General features: G+C 40.3%; 1 protein-coding gene across 4 annotated transcripts in view; it reads left to right on the forward strand.

The window, feature by feature from the left end:
* The window catches only part of ltbp1 (latent transforming growth factor beta binding protein 1), a 213,669-nt gene that overhangs the window by 180,767 nt on the left and 11,226 nt on the right, over positions 1–21,676 (forward strand). For all 4 annotated transcript variants that reach the window (XM_049601156.1, XM_049601157.1, XM_049601158.1 and 1 more), the window contains 6 exons: positions 5,064–5,192; positions 11,091–11,228; positions 13,107–13,268; positions 14,286–14,372; positions 16,581–16,709; positions 20,098–20,238. In XM_049601156.1, the coding sequence (XP_049457113.1) occupies positions 5,064–5,192; positions 11,091–11,228; positions 13,107–13,268; positions 14,286–14,372; positions 16,581–16,709; positions 20,098–20,238 (786 nt within the window). The remainder of the gene's footprint in view (positions 1–5,063; positions 5,193–11,090; positions 11,229–13,106; positions 13,269–14,285; positions 14,373–16,580; positions 16,710–20,097; positions 20,239–21,676) is intronic.

Here is a 21,676-nt window from a genome sequence, read left to right on the forward strand (position 1 = left end):
TTATTTGCATTTTCAACAATTGCGAAAAAAAAAACTTGAATGGAAACGCCAGAAATTCGAAAAAAGGCCGAAATATCGCAAAAAAGTTTTTACGTTTTGGGGGGGGTGGAAAAGTCAGCATATCGATATTAGGAAAATGCGACTTTTGGCAATGGAAACAGATTTAGCGAATAAACAATGACGTAGGCTACCGAATCCTACTTCTACTTCACACACACACACCTGTGTGAACTTAGAGAGAGGTAATCACTCCAGTGTCAGGTGAGTGTATTTCACACCTTACCTGAATAGACTGGATGTGTTGAATGCCGCTGCATCATTGCGCTGCGTGGTGTACCAACACACACATCACGGCATTATGTGGGCTATGCTGACAACGCTGATATGAGTGTGATGAGAGCTCTCGCAATAGCCAAGAAGTTCCCAAGGAATCTCTCCATCTTGTCATAGTCATGGATGTGCCGGTAATTGTTTACATTAGTTGTGGACATGAGACGCTCTCAATGACGTCATCTCACGGCGCCCTCTTCTTCTACAAGTGTTCTTTTGTGTTTTTATTTTTCATGAGAAGTGCCACCTTCTGCTTGACCTGTTGACTCCCAATACTCGCAAAACAATAATGAATGGAAATGTGCATAAATTCGCATTTTCTTTTGCGCATTTTCACAAAATTCGCTTAAAATTTGCAATACATTTGGATGGAAACCCACCTATTGTGAGTGTGTTAGCATGCTGTGTTAGAATTTAGCTAACTGCTCTGTGCTGTAGTATAACCTCACAGAGCTGCTAGCATGGCTGAAGACTTTTGGTTTTGTCGATAGTATTTGGACAACAATGAAGACATAACAGGCGATGGATACACAGACAATACTTATTAATGGGTGACATTAGGGCTAGGCAGTATGAACACGTTTTTAAAAAAAAATCATTTCGGTTTCATGGTATTTGACGGTATTTTCCTCGGGTTCGGCTCACTTGACATGCTGCTGTGTTGTGCTATGGCCTATTCAAGTGCTGGAATTGTTATTTATGTGACAACACCTGAACGCAACACTCCATTCCTGAACGCACAATCTATTGGTGCCGTGCTCGGTTATAATTGTCTCAGACTTGGGTTGGCTTCGGTCAGGAAAATGCAGCCGAGCCTTGCTCTAGTATGCTCACGTGTGTGTGTGTGTGTGTGTGTGTGTGTGTGTGTGCGTGTGCGCGCATCGTGGCAAAACTCCGCTGTGCGCAATACAGAGAGAACTGTAAACGCGCAACCATGTAGAGACAGACGGGGGTTAAAGTTCTCCGGCACAGCGCCGGATTTCCAGCGTGCCGAAGTTTCTGTCCGGCACAGGCAGAAGTGCTCTGCAGTGTAGCATTTCACTTGCATTTGCCCCTAAAAATATATATATGTGCGAACCGGGAAAAGGATTTAGGCGCACAGTGTGCGAGTAAACACAACCTACTGTTTACCATAATCGGCATCGGACGTTTTTTCATCGATAACCAATCAAATAAATGTATTTTAAAACTCCCTCCTTTGGCTCTGATACAGCCATCTCCCTCCCTGCCTGCCGTTCCCACTGCACTGGGCTTTGTAACAATGTCCCGCCTACAGCCTCCTCTGATTGGTTACACGGCACAAGTGATAGCCAGCCAACATTGACGCCTGTGCATGCTTTCACATCATGTCACATTGAGACACAGAGCACAGATGGTGCGGGAGAGGCTCCGGTAAGCCAGCGGTAATTTTGAAGGTAAGCTAACAGAAACCAGACAGAAACGAAAGTTGCAATAAAAGTCCTCTATGCTGAAGTTTTAAAGTCACCACCACAACATTATATGATCCATTTCAATGATGACATGCTTGCCCAGAGGTGAAATTTCGACATAACTGCCTGTTTAATTCACATCAAGTGCGATACAATTTTGCAAACAGCCTAAATGATTTAGCTTCTAAAAATAAATAGCACCAAGGCAAAAAAGAGATGTAGGAGCTATAAGTCAAAAAGTCTGGTAACCACTGAAAGTTTAATCTTTATTTATAAACTCATTATGCTATAAAAGTTTAATCTGAAAAGTAACTACTAAAGCTATAATCTTTTTGTTCGTTTTGATAATAAACACGTTCCTTTGCAACACATACATTTCTCTTTCTTCATTTTGTGACTGCAACACCAAGCCCCCCGCTTTGGAAAAAAATTCAGATTTCAGGCACACAAATCTTCCGTGCTCCACATTTCAGGCACAGATTTTTTTCTTGCTTTAATCCCTGGACAGAAATGACATGCCATCATGTAAATAAGATAGATAACATAAGGCTATTTAATTTGTTTAATAAAAGGACAAGGTATAGACCTGTTCTATAGGCCTGGATATGAAACGTCTGTAGCGCCAAATAATATAACGGTAGTTTCTTTAGAACTAAGACGAAAAAACAAAAAATCAGCAGCAGTGTTTCCCCTATATGCAACTAGCAGCGGTTGCATATCACTGTACAGTTGCTTTGCTTTCAGGACTCTCTCCATCAGCCATTCTCGCCTCTAAACTTTTCTCTATGCTCTCACTCTCGCTGGCTCTAGCACGCCTGTGATGCGCAGTAGTGAAATGGGTCCCCGCTGAAACACTTTCCCGCCACGCACGTTCATAACGAAAATAAATACCGGTTTTCGGTACGAACTGGTATACTGCACAGCCCTAGGTAACATTCATTTTTGGTTTTGGTCTTTTCGAGGGGTTTGTTGACAATAAGAGAAAATGTACAATAATGCTTGTGTAGAATAACATTAAATGCTGTAAAACTTTGTTGGTTTGGTTTGGAAGTCTGAGAGTAACCACACACTTGATTGTAACCTAGCATTCTTTAAAAATTAAGATCAGTTGAGACCCCACCCAGGGTTATGTCAGTGTAAAACTGGCAGCATGCTTCCTCAGGACTGCTTGTCTCCATTCTCTATGAATTACTCCGCCTTCTAGTGTGGCTATTGAGGACAGCTATAACACCTTTGATTTCTGATGTGTTTGAACAATATGTTGTTCAAACAAGTTCTTGCCTAAGTGCAGCCCAACCCCAAGACACGTTGCGATGTTGCATTTAGCACTGTCAATTTTATATTGACTACATGCCACAGTGACCCATTCACACACAAATTCATACACTGGTGGCCGAGGCTACCATACAAGGTGCCACCTGCTACTCAGTTTTGTTTTGTTTTTAAAACATGTACTCACACACTGAATGTACAACCATCGAAGCAATTAGTGTTCATCATCATACCCGGGGACAGCCGAAGAGTCGGGGATCAAACTGCCAATCTTCTGATTAGTGGATGACCTGCTCTACCTTCTGAGCCACAGCTGCATTGTTTTCGTTGCCTCATTTATCTTAGTGCAGGACTGAGCTGGCAGAATCCATGCAGTCCTTCTTCCCTGGTGATAGCGATAAACATTTCAACATCATCTTTCATGAAACAAACAAGTACTTTCCATTTATTCTTGGTAAGTTCTGCGATAATATCAACATTGAAGAAGAGGTTTTAGTGTAGTGGAAAGTGATGTTAAAGTATTTACCTATGATGTTTTTGTAAAAGGTGTACACTTACATAAGTAGATGGTTAGTTCTGTGTACTTCCAGCTCTCAACACTGACTATGTTTGCATGCACAATGTATTATGTTTGTTTGCCCTTATTATTAAAAAGACAGTATTCCTGCAAAGGTGTTAACATGGCTAATGAAAATTAATATTCACTTTTTTGTGCCGCCATGCATACTCTGATTATTGTGCCCTGAAATGTATTTTATCACATCAAAATATAAAAAAAAAAGTGGAGCTGCTTCTGCCATTTTTCTTTGTTATAAATAAGACTTTTTTAAAGTTTCTTACTGGTGGTAGACTTGTTTAACCATGTGAATACAGCCTCCTTCTTTCATTCCTTTAGCCACCTTCCTGAAAAGGTCTACTTGCAATATTTGTACATATCCAAAAACCAGTTGAGTTTTTCATGTTTTAGTTGGTATGATTCTGATTCCAACTACAAATGTCAGCTTTTCTCCTTTCATTCATGACAATGCACAGAGCTGATCATAAACAGGCAAGAGACCATGTGCTGCAATCTGCAGTAAAACCCAAGCTGAGACACATATCCCAAATGCACTGTATACATGTCCAAAGAAGGCTCCTAAAACCTGAATAATAACCGGCATATCCCTATCCATATATATCAAAACAGAATATGCTGTTTACATGGCCTATGTGAAATTCAGAATATTGTCATATTTGTAATAATAGTGGAATATTAGTGTGCATGTGAACATAGTCATTGTCTCCATTCATATGTCCATCGCTCCATTTCTACCCTCTCTGTCCACCTCTTTGTCACTGCCTTTTACACAACAAATAAAGATATGCATAAGCATTCAGGTTGTCTCACATACAGTATATGCTCCTCCTATTTTCTCCACCATGGCAGGAGTCTTGGCCCCACTGCCAAAGCTGTTTTTAATGCCATTTCCTGCCTTACAAAAAAACAGAAAGAAAGGGGGGAAAAATGAGAGGAAAAAAGAGACAGAAGCCTTTGAGCTGGCTGTCTAGACAAGGGGGGATATTTGTTGCTCTTTGCCTGATTTATGCAGGGGAGTCAGACTCAAGTGTGAGTGAGTGTGTGTGTGTGTGTGTGTGTGTGTGTGTGTGTGTGTTTATGAAATCAGAATTCATGTCTTATTTACAACTTTTTACAACCAGCTGCTTCAATTGCAGAAGTATTCTGCTTAATCCACTGCATTAAGCCTTCAGCTTTCATGTCAAGTTCTTGATCTGTATAGATCAAATAGAAGGAAACAAAAGGAAAACACAGGAGACATTGTGTGCATAGCTGAGTGTGAGTTTCAGTCTCTAAACAATTAGCATTTATTTCTTAAGCAGATGTTTGTACACAATAGTGCAGTTTAAAATGTTTGTTGGGTGAAAAAAGCTATAATTAAATAAGGAGGGTTAGGATGGAACAAATCACCAAGAAAATAATAATTCTATTATGGAAAAAAACATTTGACATTTGATGTTCTGTTTGTTCTCCAGATATTGATGAGTGTGGGCTTAATGAGACACTCTGTGGCCCTCATGGCTTCTGTGAGAACAGACTGGGCTCTTTCCGATGCCTCTGTGAGCAGGGCTACCAGGAGTCCCAGGATGGCCAAGGCTGTGTGGGTAAGTGCTGAGGTTTTGCTACCTGTATATTAAGCTCAAAGTATTGTAGTATATTGCATTATAGTATATTTGCATGTGAATACAATGTATCATTTCAGTATGTTGTGAAGTGAATACACAAAATCTTTATTTATGCAGTCATCCATCTCAGTTCACAACAGTCGGCGAGGCAGATTGTTAAGGGCCGCTAATGCAGAGGGGAGAAAACTGCCGAAGCAGGTTCTTCTCCATTGTAGTCCTGTGTCTCCGACCACATGGAAGTAATGTGAAGTGTTGGTTTAGGTGGTGATCAGTGTCGTTTGCTATTGTGACTGCTAGGCATGTGATGGCTCTGAGGTTCATATCTGATAGACTGGGTGTGGGAAAGCAGATGATTTTGGAGACAGTATGTGTGATGCTGGTAACTTTGTTCTTGGTGGAGATGGTGAACATGATGAAGTACAGTACAAAAGGATGGGTTGGATTATGCAACACACAGTGCCGGGAGTTAACTAATGACACTTGCTAAGTAATGTCTTTGCTGGGATCATTTATGGATGTCAGTGATGTGTTAATTGAACTTTGAGTTTGCTGTCTACGATGATTAAAGATATCTTATGCTGTTGACCTGTGCTACTGTCTTGCTCTAGATGGACAGCATTTCTCTCCTAACTCGTCAAACACAGACGCTTGGTCAGTGGCCTACATGTAAAACTGTGACGCTCTGGTATTGGAAGCTCAGGGATGGCATGGGGATATTTATTGTTATGTTTTCTAAATAAACTTGTGTCTTTACAAGAAATGTACAGTTTACACTAGTTGCAGTCTTTTTTCAAAATAAACTGTGTTTTTCAGTTTACGTCTTTGGGTTTAAGCAACAAAAGCATGTGGTTATGTTAAAAAAACAGCATGGTTTGGCGTAAAGTAATTGGCTTTAAAAATTACGTCACGTGTCACTAGAGTAGTAAGCTAGTCATACTACCACACAATGTCTTTAATTGACTTTTGTTTTCACACATGAAATGGGCAGCAATCTTGCTATGCAGACTTTCTTGCTTGTTATACTACTGCAGTTGCTTGAAGCATCAATGCTTCATCAGTGAAGCTGCCTGGTGTGCCTTATAACTGACCAAGCGTCTTGATGAGCTCGGAATGAGACCAAGTTAGAGTTGATAGGTTTGATGGAAGGGGGGGTTCAGTCCAATGTGGGATGTGTTGGATGTGCAACCAGTGGTCTCATTTTTAAAAACTGTTAGGCACAAAACTAAGCATGAAAGAGGCGTACGCCACTTCCCATGCGCAAGTTGTGATGTATAAAAACTGACTTGATGGGAGAGACTTTGACCTATGCTTACATGAACATTATGGAAACAAGAAATTGTTGACACACAGGGTTAGGTGGAAACTTGGTTTTAGAAATGGTCGAATATTTTTTGGTGCGTACCATTTTGTCTTTTGTTTGTATTTACATTATTAGTATGGATCCAACACATTGTTTTATAAATGAGACCCCAGTTTTTCTGCCTTGTCCACATTCAGATGCAGATAGTTGTCAGGGAGTAAGACATTGAGTTTTGATAGGCTGCAACAGTAAAGTAGTACCATATCACTGACATTCAAATGTAAGCAGTGCTAAAATGATCAAAAATAAATATGATTATGTAAAAAAACAAATCAAATAAAAACTTTTAGCAACTTAACGTCCCTCAGGAATGTATTATATTGCCCCTGCACTGAATATTCAGGCAAATTTATACAGAATCAGAAAAAAAAAAAAAACAGATTCTAAGATCCGTTCAATACACTAGTTAATTTTTCAGTTTCAGAATTACCATTCTTCTCCCTCAGAATTTTACCTGCAATTAACGCGTGGGATGGTTCAACCAAAGTCTTCCACTAGTTCTGTTGCCTGACTGAAAAGATGTTAGATATTTGTTTGTTTCTGCAGTAAAAACACAACCAACATGAGATAAGCCCAGTAGCAGTTATCCCTTTAATTTTCTTGGCCCTTGCCTTGAAGTCATAGCATTTCCTCAAGAGTTTCTTGGTGGGCCTTGGATAGCCACTGGGGCCAAAGACTGCTACACGACTGCATTTGGGTGGGTTGAGACTTATGGTAATGAGTCTTCCCAGGTGTTTAAATGAGATTTCGATCTCTGGGGGCTGCCGCTGGAGGTGGGGTGCTGGACGCCACAAGGCGGCTTACACTTACGCTTAAACTTCGCTTTGACTAGCTTACTACTTTCTTTTTAGCACATCCACTTCAACTGATACTTTCAGCTTCACTTGCTGCTTACAATGTAGGTCAGTGGTTACCAACTGGTGAGTCACAGTCTGAAAGTGGGTCTGAATGGACCCCAAGTGCCTCAGGATTGTGTCAAGTTTGTAAAAAACATGCTTTATTTTGAAGTGCTGTTTCCTGCTGTAGAGTGAGTGAATAATGGACAGCTACTTAACAGAGACTGGAGACTAACTTGACGGCATTGCCAAACACAAGTATGACATTGAATATATTACACTGTGTGGACCTTGAACTAATGACTAAGAAGAAATCTGGACCATGTGGCTGAATCATGCAGGATTTTCACATAGACTGAAACTTCTTTCAGCAATTCTATCTTAACTCCCACCTCAGGTCTTTCAGTATTTATGTTTTGCCACTTAAACATTTCTTTAGTATTTGAACTTCAAGAACAACCTCATTTCTTTGATATCTTTGACTTGAGCTTTTCTTGCTATTGAAAGATATACCAGAAGTAGAGACTGTTTCAATATTTTAACAGCAATTAGTGAACAGAAGAGGACAAATACATCTTCTTCATACAGTCTGGACATTTCTAGTCAAATATATCTCAAACAAAGGCCTGGTTTTCTCTTTAGTTGAGGTAACTAAAGGCCCCAACAATTATTGGAGAATTGACGGTATTACCCCTCCTCTGACCTTCTGACTTCAGTTTCTCTCAGATAATCTTTGAAAGCAGCATTGCCATATTCCAGACACACCATCCCAATGAGGAATACATGGAACTTATGTTGAAAATCAGCGGTTTTCCTCAAGTTTGGTTTGGAATGAGCTGATAGTTGCTGGTGGTTTTTCCGAGCTAACTGGGCCCCTACAGCTCCATATTCATCCATCAGGAAGGACTGTCAGAGCAGACTTCCCCCCACTGAACGCTGATAGAAAACTTCCCCACACACATTCTCCCACTGACCAACCCCACTAAAACTCACACAGACACATAAAATACAGGGCTACCAACACACTCTTGCTCATAAACCTCAATACAGTATTTGCTTTATACACACTTACACACACTTCCCATCTGTCCTTTGGCAATGCTGCTGGGTCCCACCCAAGTTCAGTCAGCCAGCTGCCTCCTCCTCACTGCCAAACCATCACTGTACTGTTATTACCACAGATGGACTCACTTACACACACACACACACACACACACACACACACACACACACACACACACACACACACACACACATACAATCCTTGAAAACCAAGAGTGGCGGTGTACCACAAACCATTAAGTATGTGTACCATCTCTCTATCCTTCTCCCCCTGCATCTATTCCTCTCCTCTTATCAGACAACTTTTCCTGGTTTCCTCTCTCCTGTTACATACTTTTACAGTGCTTCTTTTTCTCTACTCCCAATATCTTATCTTCTTCTGTGTTTTCGCCTTCTTGCCTTTCTTCCCACCTCTCTTGTTCTTCCTCTTCATTCCCCCCAAGAAGGGTTTCCAGCAGTTTAATATCTTTCTAATCAGGTTTAGCAATAGTAAACTCCAGCAGCTCCTGCAAATTTACTTCTTTGAAACACTGAGCAACCTGTGAAGCTACTTTTTCTAAACATTAAGGAATATGGTTATAAAATCCAACACTCTGTCAGTCATTAGTCTGCTATATCACATATGTAGAGGTGGGAATCACCAGAGGCTCCACGATACATTATTATCACAATACTTAGGTCACCTTACAATATTATTGCGATTTTGAATGTATGCTGAGTATCAGGATAAAATATATTGCAGAGATGGGACCAAGTCACACATGTGCAAGTCTCAAGTAAGTCTCAAGTCTTAACCTTCAAGTCTCAAGTAAGTCCCAAGTCATTTTTTCTTGGGCAAGTCAAGTCAAGTCAAGTCACAGGTTATGTCAAGTCAAATCAAGTCAAGTCCTGTAATAGGTCAAGTCAAGTCCAAGTCAAGTCACCTTATTATTGTAATTTTACCTGCAGAATCTGATCTTAATAAAGTGAAAAGACAAGATATAAGTAATTGTCAGTAAACATTGACTTCATCGCTGCAATGTTTACTTTGCAGGGATGACCCCCATGCGTGTGCGTGCGCACACACACACACTAACCAAGGCAGCGGCCAAAATCACCCATTTAGCTCATTTAACCCTGTGTTGCTCGTTCATAAAACGTACAGCCGGTCTTGTGATGAACCGGTCGGAATGTTTGCTCACGTTTTCTGGGGTTAATGTTAGCAAATAAATTAAAAAGCAAGTTCCACCAAACCAATCCACCCCCCCCACCCCACCCCCATATTGTATCAAGCTAACGTTAGCTAACTACCGACTAACCAGATAATATTAGCTAATTAACAAGCACTTACTGGGCAGAATGGCTCTTCAAATGACGAACAAAGTTTGAAGTTGTCGTCTGGCTGTCCGAGATGTTTATGCCGCATGTCTTGCACTGTGCTGTTCGTCTTTTGCCGTCATAACGGTAATTCCGAAAGCCGAAGACGATGACTCTCGGTACCCCTCCCACTGACATGTTGATGCCTATCTGATATAAGAGGGCCTGTTTCTCCAATAAACACGTAAGATACGTAGAGAGGGCATGACTGATTGACAGGGTAGTGATCCAATCATGACAACGCCATTCTCAGCCTGCGCTCCTACCGGGTAATCGACATTATTTTTTAAATAAATTTATTAATTTTATATTCTAACCGAAAACATGATGTGAATAACACTCAAGTCATTCAAGTCATCGTGTCTCAAGTCAAATCAAGTTCCGAGTCTTTCACTTCCAAGTCCGAGTCAAGTCTCAAATCTTTTATTTTTTGTCAAGTCAAGTCACAAGTCATCAAAACAGCGACTCAAGTCGACTCGAGTCCAAGTCACAATGACTTGAGTCCCCATCTCTGATATATTGTAATTTACCTTTTTTCAACCGTTTTCCCCCAAAGGAAAACCTTACAATACCTGTATATAATAAGATACATTTTTCTGTCTGTTCATCACACTTCAGCCATTTTATTTGCAGCAAAATGTATGTAGTGGACTGAAAAAGCCATTGATTGTATTACTCTAGTAAGGCTACCTGAAGTTTAATTTGTATTTTTTGATAATAATGATTTATACAGTATAAAAACCAAGACAATACAATATTGCAACACAAAAATTGTGATACTTTGTTGTGTTGATTTTTTTCTCCCACTCCTATTATTATGTTATATATGCCCTGTCTTACACCCGGCCTTGGTGGCCACAGTGCAGCACAACTGTCATTGCTAGTTTCAGATCGACAGAGTTTTCATTTTCACAGCCAGCGTCCACGTTGTCTAAGTAGCAAATGTACTTTCATCCATCTGTGCACCCATGGGTGTGTTGATCGTTAAATGAGGTGTAGTCAGGTTCATTTTTAGAGCAGTACTATTATCTGTAAACATTACACACAAGAAGCAGCATGACTTCATTGATTGGTATTCAGACCAAATGGAGCAGGATGGGGAGATCTTTCTTTGTTTGCAACAGCTGCTGTATTTGCCCACCTCTTATCCACTTTGCACACCTGATGATGCACAAAGGCATTATTTCTTGATTGTTAAGAGACTCATGACCAGACTATTTAAAAAAGCATTTATCGACATGGTGCGCTGTTCCTTTTCCACAGATGTAAATGAGTGTGAGCTGCTGAGCAGTGTGTGTGGAGAGGCCCAGTGCGTGAACACTGATGGTTCCTTCCTCTGCGAGTGTCCCAGAGGCCAGGACTATAATGTCATGATTGCCAAGTGCGAGCCCGTTCCCACAGGTGAGCCACCTTCAACTTTTGAATAAATGCAATGATGTAAGAATAAATACAATGAATACAGCAACCTGAAAGGTGGATATTGGCATGCACAACCTCCAATATTGGTCAGTTGCAAATTAGTGACTTCCTGTAGAAGTGGAGTCCATATTCTCTACAATAGGGAAATAAAGCAATTCACATAAACAACAATAAATCTGCTTCAACCAATCACATTTATGTAAAACTGTACCCACAAACATTTAAATGACCTCATAGTCAAATCCAGACTTGACTGTGGATGTATGATGCTTTATGCAAACAAAAGAATTTTTTTTTTTTTTTTTTCCAGGTGGTATCTTTTTAAAAATGTATTATCGGTGAGCCCAATCTCATTTCAAAGTCAGATAATCTACAGTGTAATTTAGATGTCCTCACTGAGTGGATCCCTTGTGTCTAATTATTTGTTTTATATTTTATTTATATTAGTCCTAGTACATTAAAGATGAGAAACAAGCAATTCTCAATCATCTTCTTCTACCCACAGTTCTTTTACTTGAAGATATGTTAGTTTGCTGTCGTGTTAAGGTTTATTCTCACTGCCGCAATACAGAAATGCGGGAAGGGTTTGCAGAATATTGGCACAGCGCCTTTCCGCGCTCAAACCATACACAGGCGCGGTACGGTTGCAGTGCGGAATTCCGTGTTGTTGTGTCCCAAGTCCGCGCTACATGAACAGATGCGGATGAACATGGATGAGAGTAGCAGCAGCGGCAGCGGCAGCGAGCTAGCAAGCTAACGTTTAACAAGCGTCAACATCAGCTTTCTTTAGCACTTACCACTCTCACCGCAGCCACCAAGCTGGACAATGGACTGTCAGACATTGTCCTTTAATTCATTGTCTTTTATCAAAAAGGACAGGGTGCTGTGAAATTATCAACTTTTCTTCCATACTGTCCTGCCTGACTGGATTTCGGACTCTCCCGGTCTGCGCGACTATAAACAAACAATTTCATTGGCCCAGCTGTGTAGTCCCGCCCGCGAATTCCACGGGGGGTCAAAGTCTGGCGGAAACTTTTTTCACCGCACGAAAGTTCCGCCCCGGTGTGCAAACTTCCATAAGAACCCATGAAATCAATTTTTATATTTTTCCGCGAGAATAATCCACGTGGATATTCGCCCTCAGTGAGAAAGGACTTTTAGGTGGTGATGGAATCCTGCAACATGTACAGCAGAGGTTATTACAGGTCAAGCAATTTGTACATGACCTGAAAAGGGATCATGACTGTGTTTGAGATTAACCTTCCTTTACAATGAAATATTAAATTAATAAACATGACAGTATGGCAACTGGATCGTGAACTCAGACTGAGTTTAGTGGCTAGTTCAGGAAATGGGATGTAAATACACCTCTGTTCTGGAAAATGTTCCAACATTTTGCAGATGAACTGCTTACAATTGTGTTTAAAGCCAACATAAAGAGATTTTCACTTTATCTTACTTTGAACTGGTTGTGAAAATCTCTGAGGAGAAATGAATTGGCTCCTCACTGGAACATTCAAAACTCCTGTTTGCAGTGCAGCTGTAGAAAATTTGTATTTTTCTCTATGGCAGCACTGCACATAAGGAACACATAAGTAAGACATATAGAGTCTGGAGGGGCTGGAAAAATTTTCTAGTCCTGCTGCAGTGTAAGTGAGAAATGACTGTCTGGACTTGAAGACCACTTGAGGATCAGGTTAGGCCCTTCAAGTTTTCAGGAGATCGTGTCTGCCAAATGCCGTCTCCAGACTCATCATTAGACATGAGTAACTACCACTGAGCTAAACAATTTTTATTTCCTGTCTGAACTTGACTCTGTGTTCATCCTTCTCTCCTTTTATTCCTTTATTCATCTCTCAGGGTCATCAGTGGAGCTGAAGGAGTGCTACTATCGTCTGAATGATGAGAACTTGTGTGAGAGTGTGCTGACCAGCCATGTCACTCTGCAGGAGTGCTGCTGCACATTAGGTGCTGGATGGGGTGACAACTGTGAGGTGCATCCCTGTCCCGTCAATGGCACAGGTCAGTTAGAGAAGAAGGAGAAAAGAAGCTGAACAATAACAAAAAGATACACTGAGTATTTTTACTAGACACACCTTTGGCTATATTTTAGGAACATAGTATACCACTAGATCTTAAAAGCTTAATTTTAACACCTTAATGAACTATATTCTACTGACAAATTGAAGGGCAAAAGCTCCTGTGTTAATGGAATTATCTAATGAATATGAGGGTCCTGTTCTTTGTATGTAGATACATGATTTAGCTTGATTTGACTGATGATTTGGAACAGGCCTGGAATGTTCAGTTCTTCAAAGCTGGCTTAGAAGAAGAAAAAGATAGACCTATACTTTGTTAATCCCTGAAGGGAAATTCAATTTTTTTGTCTCTGTTGTCATATGCGCACAGGCCAGAAGTACACACTCAAACAGAACCTATACATACATTAAATTGAGAAATGTTAGAGCGAGGGGGCTGCCTTGGACAGCAGTCCTCCAGTTAACATGCCAATAGTGCTCTTCCTCAAAACTTGTAAAACCTGTAGCATTGTGTTGTGAGATAAAACTGCACATTTAGAGTGGCCTTTTTTATTGTGACCATCCCAAGGCACACATGTGTATTAATGATGCTGTTTAATCAGCATCTTGATATACCACACCTGTCAGGTGGATGGGTTATCTTGGAAAAAGAAAAGCGCTCACTAACACAGATTTAAACAAATTTGTGAACAATATTTCAGAGAACTAAGCCTTTTGTGTGCATAGAAAAAGTCTTAGATCGTTTATTTCAACTCACAAAAAATGGGAGTAAAAAAAATGTTGGGTTTTATATTTATTTGTTTATATTTTCAGTGTAGTAACAAACTACCAACCCATTTTAACAATTGAGCATAAACTAAACCTCTCTGTTACCCGATACAGTAAAGTTTGCCAAATAAAGTGTTCTTATAGTATATATACTATGTATGTACAAACACACACAAAACTTTGTGCTCGATGGACTCCTAACCTTTAAACCTCCATGTTGGTCCCCTTTCAGACCAGTTCAATCAGATGTGTCCATCTGGAAGAGGTTTTATTCCCAATGGAGATTCACTGTACGTACCCACAGCTGCCAGCTACAAAGGTAAGACTAAGCCACTTCTACACCACTTACCATCATACAGAAATCACTTATTTTCCTTTTCACCTGTTGCAGTGCATAATGCTTACAGCTCTCACTCACATAATTGTCAAACAGTAATGTTATTTTGCTGATTATATTTAGCTGCCATTTGCAACACATTATTAGCTGTTTGATAACGTAGTCAAGGTGGAGGCTCATGTTATTTATAACGTTATGTTATGTTTCTAATGTTATTGAGAATGGTTAGAGTGAAGGTGAACCAGTATGCTAAAGCTGCAGGCAAGTTTTTTTGTTTTTTTTTTACAAAACTATAGTATTTTAGTAATTACTATTGGCCAATATATTTTTTCAAGATTTTTAAACTTTAAAACTATCATCATTGGCCCCCAAAATCCAGTACCCTTCAGGTTGTAGTCTGAATTTTGAGGATGAAGTTTACACATTCACCCTCCAAATTTCCCACAACAGAACAAAAAAGTAGTACCTTTGGCTTGTGCATTACTTTCTGCTAACATTCTCACAATGCTATTCATCGTATTTTATAGATGCAAAAATTATGAGAAGGGTTCAGCTGCAGCTTTGCAGACCCCCCATACCATGGCTCATACAAACAGTGGCTTATGGAGAAATAGTACATGGGGCATGGACACAATGTGTCATGTTGGAAGAGCAGAGCAGGGCTTTTTACCTGCTACACAGACTCTCTTTTTGTAGTGTGCAGTTGCTGCCAGCTTCACTGTGTATGTATTGAGTTTTGCCAAGCGATAATGCAATTGGCTACGTCAGGTTGGAAGGTTATATTAACTGTATTAAATTCATTAAGTGGATCATTTTAACAACAGGATGCATTGATTTCACCGATTTATTTTTAATACAAAATGTAAAACACCCCCAAGATTGCGTTTTTGCTTTGCATTGGCTCTGGTACAATGAGGTATTTATTTTTATCATTTTTAAACAGCTTCTATTCATTTTTATGCAGTTCTATGCAGTTTTTACCTGTCTGAGGGCCACGGAGCTGCATGTAAAGAAAAATAAATAGACCGTAAAAGTAACATTTAGCAGCCTGGTGCCCATTTTCACCAAAAACATTCGGTATAGTACCTTTAGAATCAAAATTAAACCTTACAGACATGTACCTAGACTGTGGCTCAGTTTAGCATTTCCACCGTAGACAGTACTCTTAAATGTAGGAGGGGTTGTTGTCACTCACTGTTCCATCCAGATTTTACTGTGTTTCCTCTTCACCAGTGATGCAGAGGAACATCTGCACCTCATTTAACATTCACATAACGACATTGTACATTGACATTTTCAGAAAGAAAAGAACAGATTGTCACTGGAGTGAGAGTCTCTCTTAATAGGACATATAAAAATGGGTTTGTGCATTTACAGTAGTCCTTCTCAGGCAAGAGTAGGGATATAGTGCTGCTGGAGCCCACCAGAACACTGCTTCGCCGTATTTTTTCTCCAAGTGAGGATTAGAATATATGCCATCTGAAATTCACACACATAATTTAAAGAATTGAAGATCCAATCGTTACTATAGCTTATGTCATTCAAGAGAGACAATAAAAACAAATGGAATGGTCAAAGATGTCATATTGACATTTAAGGTGTGATGTTTGATTCACGTCATCAGCTCTCAACTCTCACTAAGTAACATCACAGGTAAACATCCACCTTAAAAGTTGCCAGTAGCTGCTGACATTGAGTTAAAATATTTTTTCTAACTGGTAAAGATGAAAAAGGCAGCATAACATCCTTTCAATTTATACTTGTAGTTGACTAATATGTATGAAAACTTGCAGTGGTTACATAACCTTCCAAACCAACCACAACTCAGCCCTGAGCAAGAGTTAACAGCTCTCTGTTGACCAATCAGTGGACTGCAGTGTTTCTAGCTCCACCTTTTAGTACCAGATCCGTGTGCTAGGTACCCCAACAGAGGGGTGACCAAAACTGGGGACTATTATATTGGTACCATCCACACCTTTTCACAATGGAAATGGAAAAAGAAACTGTTGTGTACTAATGTGTACCAAACTGAACTGATCTGAACCAAACCAGCCTGCCTGGCAGTAACGAAATGTTATTTCTCCATAAAGCCACAGTGCAGTTACTCCTGACTTTCCAACATAAGACTTTTAAAGCCAACAGAAACTCTCTGAACATGTAACATGACCTGCCCATTCTGTCTGTTTGCAGATGCAGATGAATGTACACTGTTTGGCCAGGAGGTGTGTAAAGGAGGCTTCTGTTTGGACACAGTGGGCAGCTACGAGTGTTATTGCAAGACAGGACAGGACTACGACCCCTCTAAACTGGAGTGCAGAGGTCAGGGTGATGTACAGCAAACAAAAAAGCTCTGTATGCATGTGTGTTTGAGAGACACTTGTTGATGTTAGAAATTTCCTCCACTGCCTTTCACACTTAATACTGAAAACTGATTATTTGCGCAGGTCAGTTTCCAGCCACATTAACAACACATTAAATTAACCAGAGTATAGGGCATGGGTGGGCGGCATGGTGGTGTGGTGGTTAGCACTGTCGCCTCACAGCAAGAGGGTTGCCAGTTCGATCCCGGGCGTGGGAGCCCTTCTGTGCGGAGTTTGCAAGTTCTCCCCGTGTCAGCGTGGGTTCTCTGTTCTCCCCGTGTCAGCGTGGGTTCTCTCCGGGCACTCCGGCTTCCTCCCACAGTCCAAAGACATGCAGATTGGGGACTAGGTTAATTGGTAACTCTAAATTGTCCGTAGGTGTGAACGTGAGCGTGAATGGTTGTTTGTCCCTATGTGTCAGCCCTGCGATAGTCTGGCGACCTGTCCAGGGTGTACCCTGCCTCTCGCCCAATGTCAGTTGGGATAGGCTCCAGCCCCCCCGCGACCCTCAAGAGGATGAAGCGGTTAGAAGATGAATGAATGAATGAATAGGGCATGGGGGCTACTGAAGCACAACAATTTTTAGGCTGCAACCTCAAAATGTTTCTATGGCACCTCAGGGAATTTCTATTTTTACAGTGAATGGCTCTATGTCTGAAGATTGTGCACAATGGTTTGGTAAGAATGTGAAAGGTTATAGATATTTTAATTAGAATAATCTTAATGAGAAGATTAAGGACATCAACATTTTAGATAAAAAAATTAAAGTGAGAATGAAAATTTTAAAATAATCTTAACTCAAGGTCCAATCACCTGCTCTTTCCAGAGCTTTTCAACTGCATCTCACAGTCTTGGCACATCTTTTGAGCACTTTAAGGCCTGTCTATGTGGGCCTAATAGTTAGGCACTGAAGTTTATTCTTTTTTATGCCTCCATGCCAGTGATAGCCAAAGCCAGAGGCATGATTTTTTTCAAATTTGGCACAAATGTTCACTTGGACTCAGTGATAGAAGTTATTCGATTTTGGTGGTCATAGGTCAAAGTTTAAGGTCACTTTGACTTTTTGTCATTCTTGTGAACACTATATCTCAAGAACACTTTGAGGGAATTTCTTAAAATTTGGCACAAATGTTCACTTGGACTCAAAAATGAACTGATTAGATTTTGGTGGTCCATATGACCTCACAAAACATGTTTTTGGCCGTAACTCAAGGACTTTTACAGTTATTATGACAAAACTTCACAAAAATGTCTTGTTGGACATTATGATGAAGTGATGATATTTTATATGTAAAAGGTCAAAGGTCAACTCCACTGTAACATCATAATATTATGTATAAAAAACTTTTCTGGCCATTACTCAAAGTCATATCTCAGGAACACAAGGGGAGACATCTTGTCAAAGACTTAATTGGTGACACCAATCTTGGGTGCTCACCATGAAACTGATTGAATACATCAGGGGTATTCAACTAAAATTCAAAGAGGTCCAGTTAGAGAAAATTTCCTTATGCAAAGGTCTGGAACATCATAATGTCTCACTTGCGATATGATTTAGTGTGATATATACTGAAGTAGCCTAGCAGTTGTATCAATGTCTGCAAGTAATCAAAATCTGACTGTCAAATCAAATAAAGAATGTGTGGTTCAAAAACACTGTGAAAATATTAATTGTCACTTAACATTGAACTATACAGACATACATTTAAAAATAAAATGGAGAAAATAAATGAAATAGGTTTTGAACTGTGCATCTTAAAATACAGTGCTTAATTTTAGAAAAAATAAAATGTGTAGCAACAGCTTGAATTTTCCTTTTTCCTTGTTAACCTTCCTTGTTTCTCTTTCTTTCCCTCTTTTCCTACTCTCCCCACTTTTTGTTGTTCAGTGAGAGAACTAAGCTGCCTAGCAGCTGTATGTGGAGCCAAACATGGTCAAGATGTACAGGGCTTCTTTCCTCAATCCTGGGAAAGCTTCCTCTGTTTTTCTCCCTGTCTCTCACTCACTCATCTCTTCCTCTGTGTTTCTCTCTGTCCCTCGCTCACTCATGTCTTCCTCTCTGTCTTCTCTCCCTGTCTCCCGCTCACTTGCCTCTTCCTCTACATCTTCTCTCCCTGTCTTCCGCTCACATGCCTCTCTGTCTTCTCTCCCTGTCTCCCGCTCACTTGCCTCTTCCTCTACATCTTCTCTCCCTGTCTTCCGCTCACATGCCTCTCTGTCTTCTCTTCCTGTATCGCTTTCTTTCTTTTTCTAAATTTCTGTCTTTCTATTTTTCTATCATTTTCCCGCTTGTCACTCTCCTGTCACCTCTCCCATCTGACTGTATACAGAGTCGCAATGTTAATCACCTGGAATGCAGAGATTTCATTGTGGGATAGCTTAACTCGCATGCAATTGGTCTGTGCGTTTCCTGATCAGCTAAACCGGTGCCATGAAGACTAGAAAAGTTGCGCCAGTTTAAATAGAAGCTTCCTGTCAGAATTTAAAATCCCTTAATAATTTCCTGGTTATAGGACCGGGTCCATATAGTAAGGCGTCTGTGTCTGGACTCGGACTCCAGTCCGCCTGTTAGTGACCAAGGGTATAGATCTTCTGTGCTGCGGTGGGGGACATTTGTGTGAAGCATACATGTTTTCACAGACATGGATATAAACTTAAAAGGACATTGTGTAACATTTTCAGTTGTTTATTGGCAAAAATTGATGTCTGCATAGGTGTACTGTTACCTCCACCAATAATCTGACTTATTCTCGTAAAAGGAGAATTTCCGATTTGTTTGTACATTGTGCGGGCAAGTCGTTTGGGGGGTTCCATAACATTTTGCCATCTTGAAAATACATCCGCCAGCAAGGGACATACAGCCCCACCTTCAGCGTTTTCGTTGAGAGCCAGGCCAGTGCTGCGTGACTGAGAAGCCAAATGAGAGCAGCAAGAGGCACTTTGCTACTACCCCGGCACTACTGCAGCATAACAAAGTCCCACTCCTTGAGCATAATGCAAAATCATGTAGATGCAGAATCGGAGTTAAAGAAAAAAAGGAAGAAAATATCAGCTTTAGTTGTAGATCAGCAGTCATGTGAACTCTACAATCTTTCTTTACTCAGCTGACATAAACTTCCCTTTTACAAACTCCTTTAAAGTAAATGGAAAATCTGTTCATTCGCTTATATTTCATGGTGTGCTGATGGTGTTTCATCAATGTAAAACTTTTTTGTAGGGGCTAGCATTTGTGAGGGAGAGGATGTACTGATCCAAGGCAGCGTAGGGTGAGAAGTTCAACTGACATGAAGAATGTCCTTTGACTTATTTTTCCTTTACATATCTCTATTTGCTTTTCTTTCTTGTAGACATCAATGAGTGTCTTGATGACTCGGTGTGTGTTGGTGGACAGTGTTTGAACACAGATGGCTCATACATGTGTTTCTGTACACATCCCATGGTGTTGGACCCAAACAGTAACCACTGTGTCTTCGTTCCTGGGGTGGCTGGTAAGACAGGCTTTTTTTATATTCCACGCACACATTCAAGACACAATTTTAACCTTTATTTAACCAGGAAGTCCCCTGACATTAATATGACTTTTTTGATGGAGACCTGGCCAAGATAGCATGCTATTACAAGGTTGCAGGCTACAAAGATAAAAAATAGAGCATTTCAAAACCAGACAAGGGACAGTTAAAAATAGAGCATGTTAGAAACAGACAGGGACAAGAGATAGATAATACAAAATCCAGTTTTAAAATAGTAGTTAACATATACTTTATTATTCCCCGAGGGGGAATTCAGTTTTTTTCACTCTGTTGTCATATACACACAGGACCTATATATGCATTTAATTGGAGAGATGAGGGTGGGGGCTGCCTTGGACAGGTGCCCCAAGCAGTTTGGGGTTCAGTGCCTTGCTCAGTGGCACTGAACCCCAAACTGCTTGCACAGCAGTGCCCAGGAGGCAAATTGGCAACTCTCCAGCTACCGGTCCACAGTCCATATTGGTCCGTACAGGGACTTGAGCCAGCAACACTCCAGTTCCCAAGTCAAGTCCTTTTGGACTGAGCTAACGCTGCCCCTGTTGCACTCTTTGGTTACACCGTTTTTTTGGTTAGAGCTTTGAACTCTCCCAGTGAGACAGAATAATTAAGCTGCAGTGTGTCTTAAAGGTTATTCCATGAGAAGGGCTAAAATTGGAAAAAGTTGTTCTATCAAGTTCTGAGCTAATCCTGGGTACCTGGTGGAGTCATCATCTAGTGGAACACAGACTGTCATAGTTTTTGTTGAGTGACAGAAAATTACACAGATGTAAAAGGACTTTACCCAGTATGGCTTTGTAAATAAAAAATACTAATGTCTGAATTACGGTATGGCACTTGACACTTTTGATGAGTGTTGCTTAAAGAAAACTGATGAGCTGGCAGACATTTTCAATTTATGTCTCTGTAAAAGGGTTCAATCATCTGAATTGTAACCAGACACTATCCTTGTTTAGTAACATCATATCATCCTGAACCTGATACATATCTTTCTGATGGCTGTTTCTTTTGTATATATTTTTGAGCTACTTTCTATTGTTTTGAAAATTAAGAGATTTGATGAAATCAGTGAATTCACTGATGAGGAAGACATTTAGAGCTTACATCTAATAAGAGGTATTTATAGATGTCTGCCAACTGTTTTGATGACCTAGTCCACTGAATCCGGTCCTATGTTGCTCAAGCTGGCACACACAAAACTCCTGTAGATACTCACTCAGGTTGTGCAACAAAAGATTACATTGTCTGCAACATCACAAAATTCTTTAGGTGTGCAACATGAAAGGAGAGTGTAGAATGGCACTTTTTACACAGTGATACAGTATGTGCAGGACAAGGAGATGGACACACTAAAAAACAAAGAGAGCTGTGATACACAGAGTCGAGGCATCACAGTGTA

The sequence above is a fragment of the Epinephelus fuscoguttatus genome, linkage group LG16 (genome assembly GCF_011397635.1).
Source record: "Epinephelus fuscoguttatus linkage group LG16, E.fuscoguttatus.final_Chr_v1".
Classification (NCBI taxonomy): domain Eukaryota; kingdom Metazoa; phylum Chordata; class Actinopteri; order Perciformes; family Serranidae; genus Epinephelus; species Epinephelus fuscoguttatus.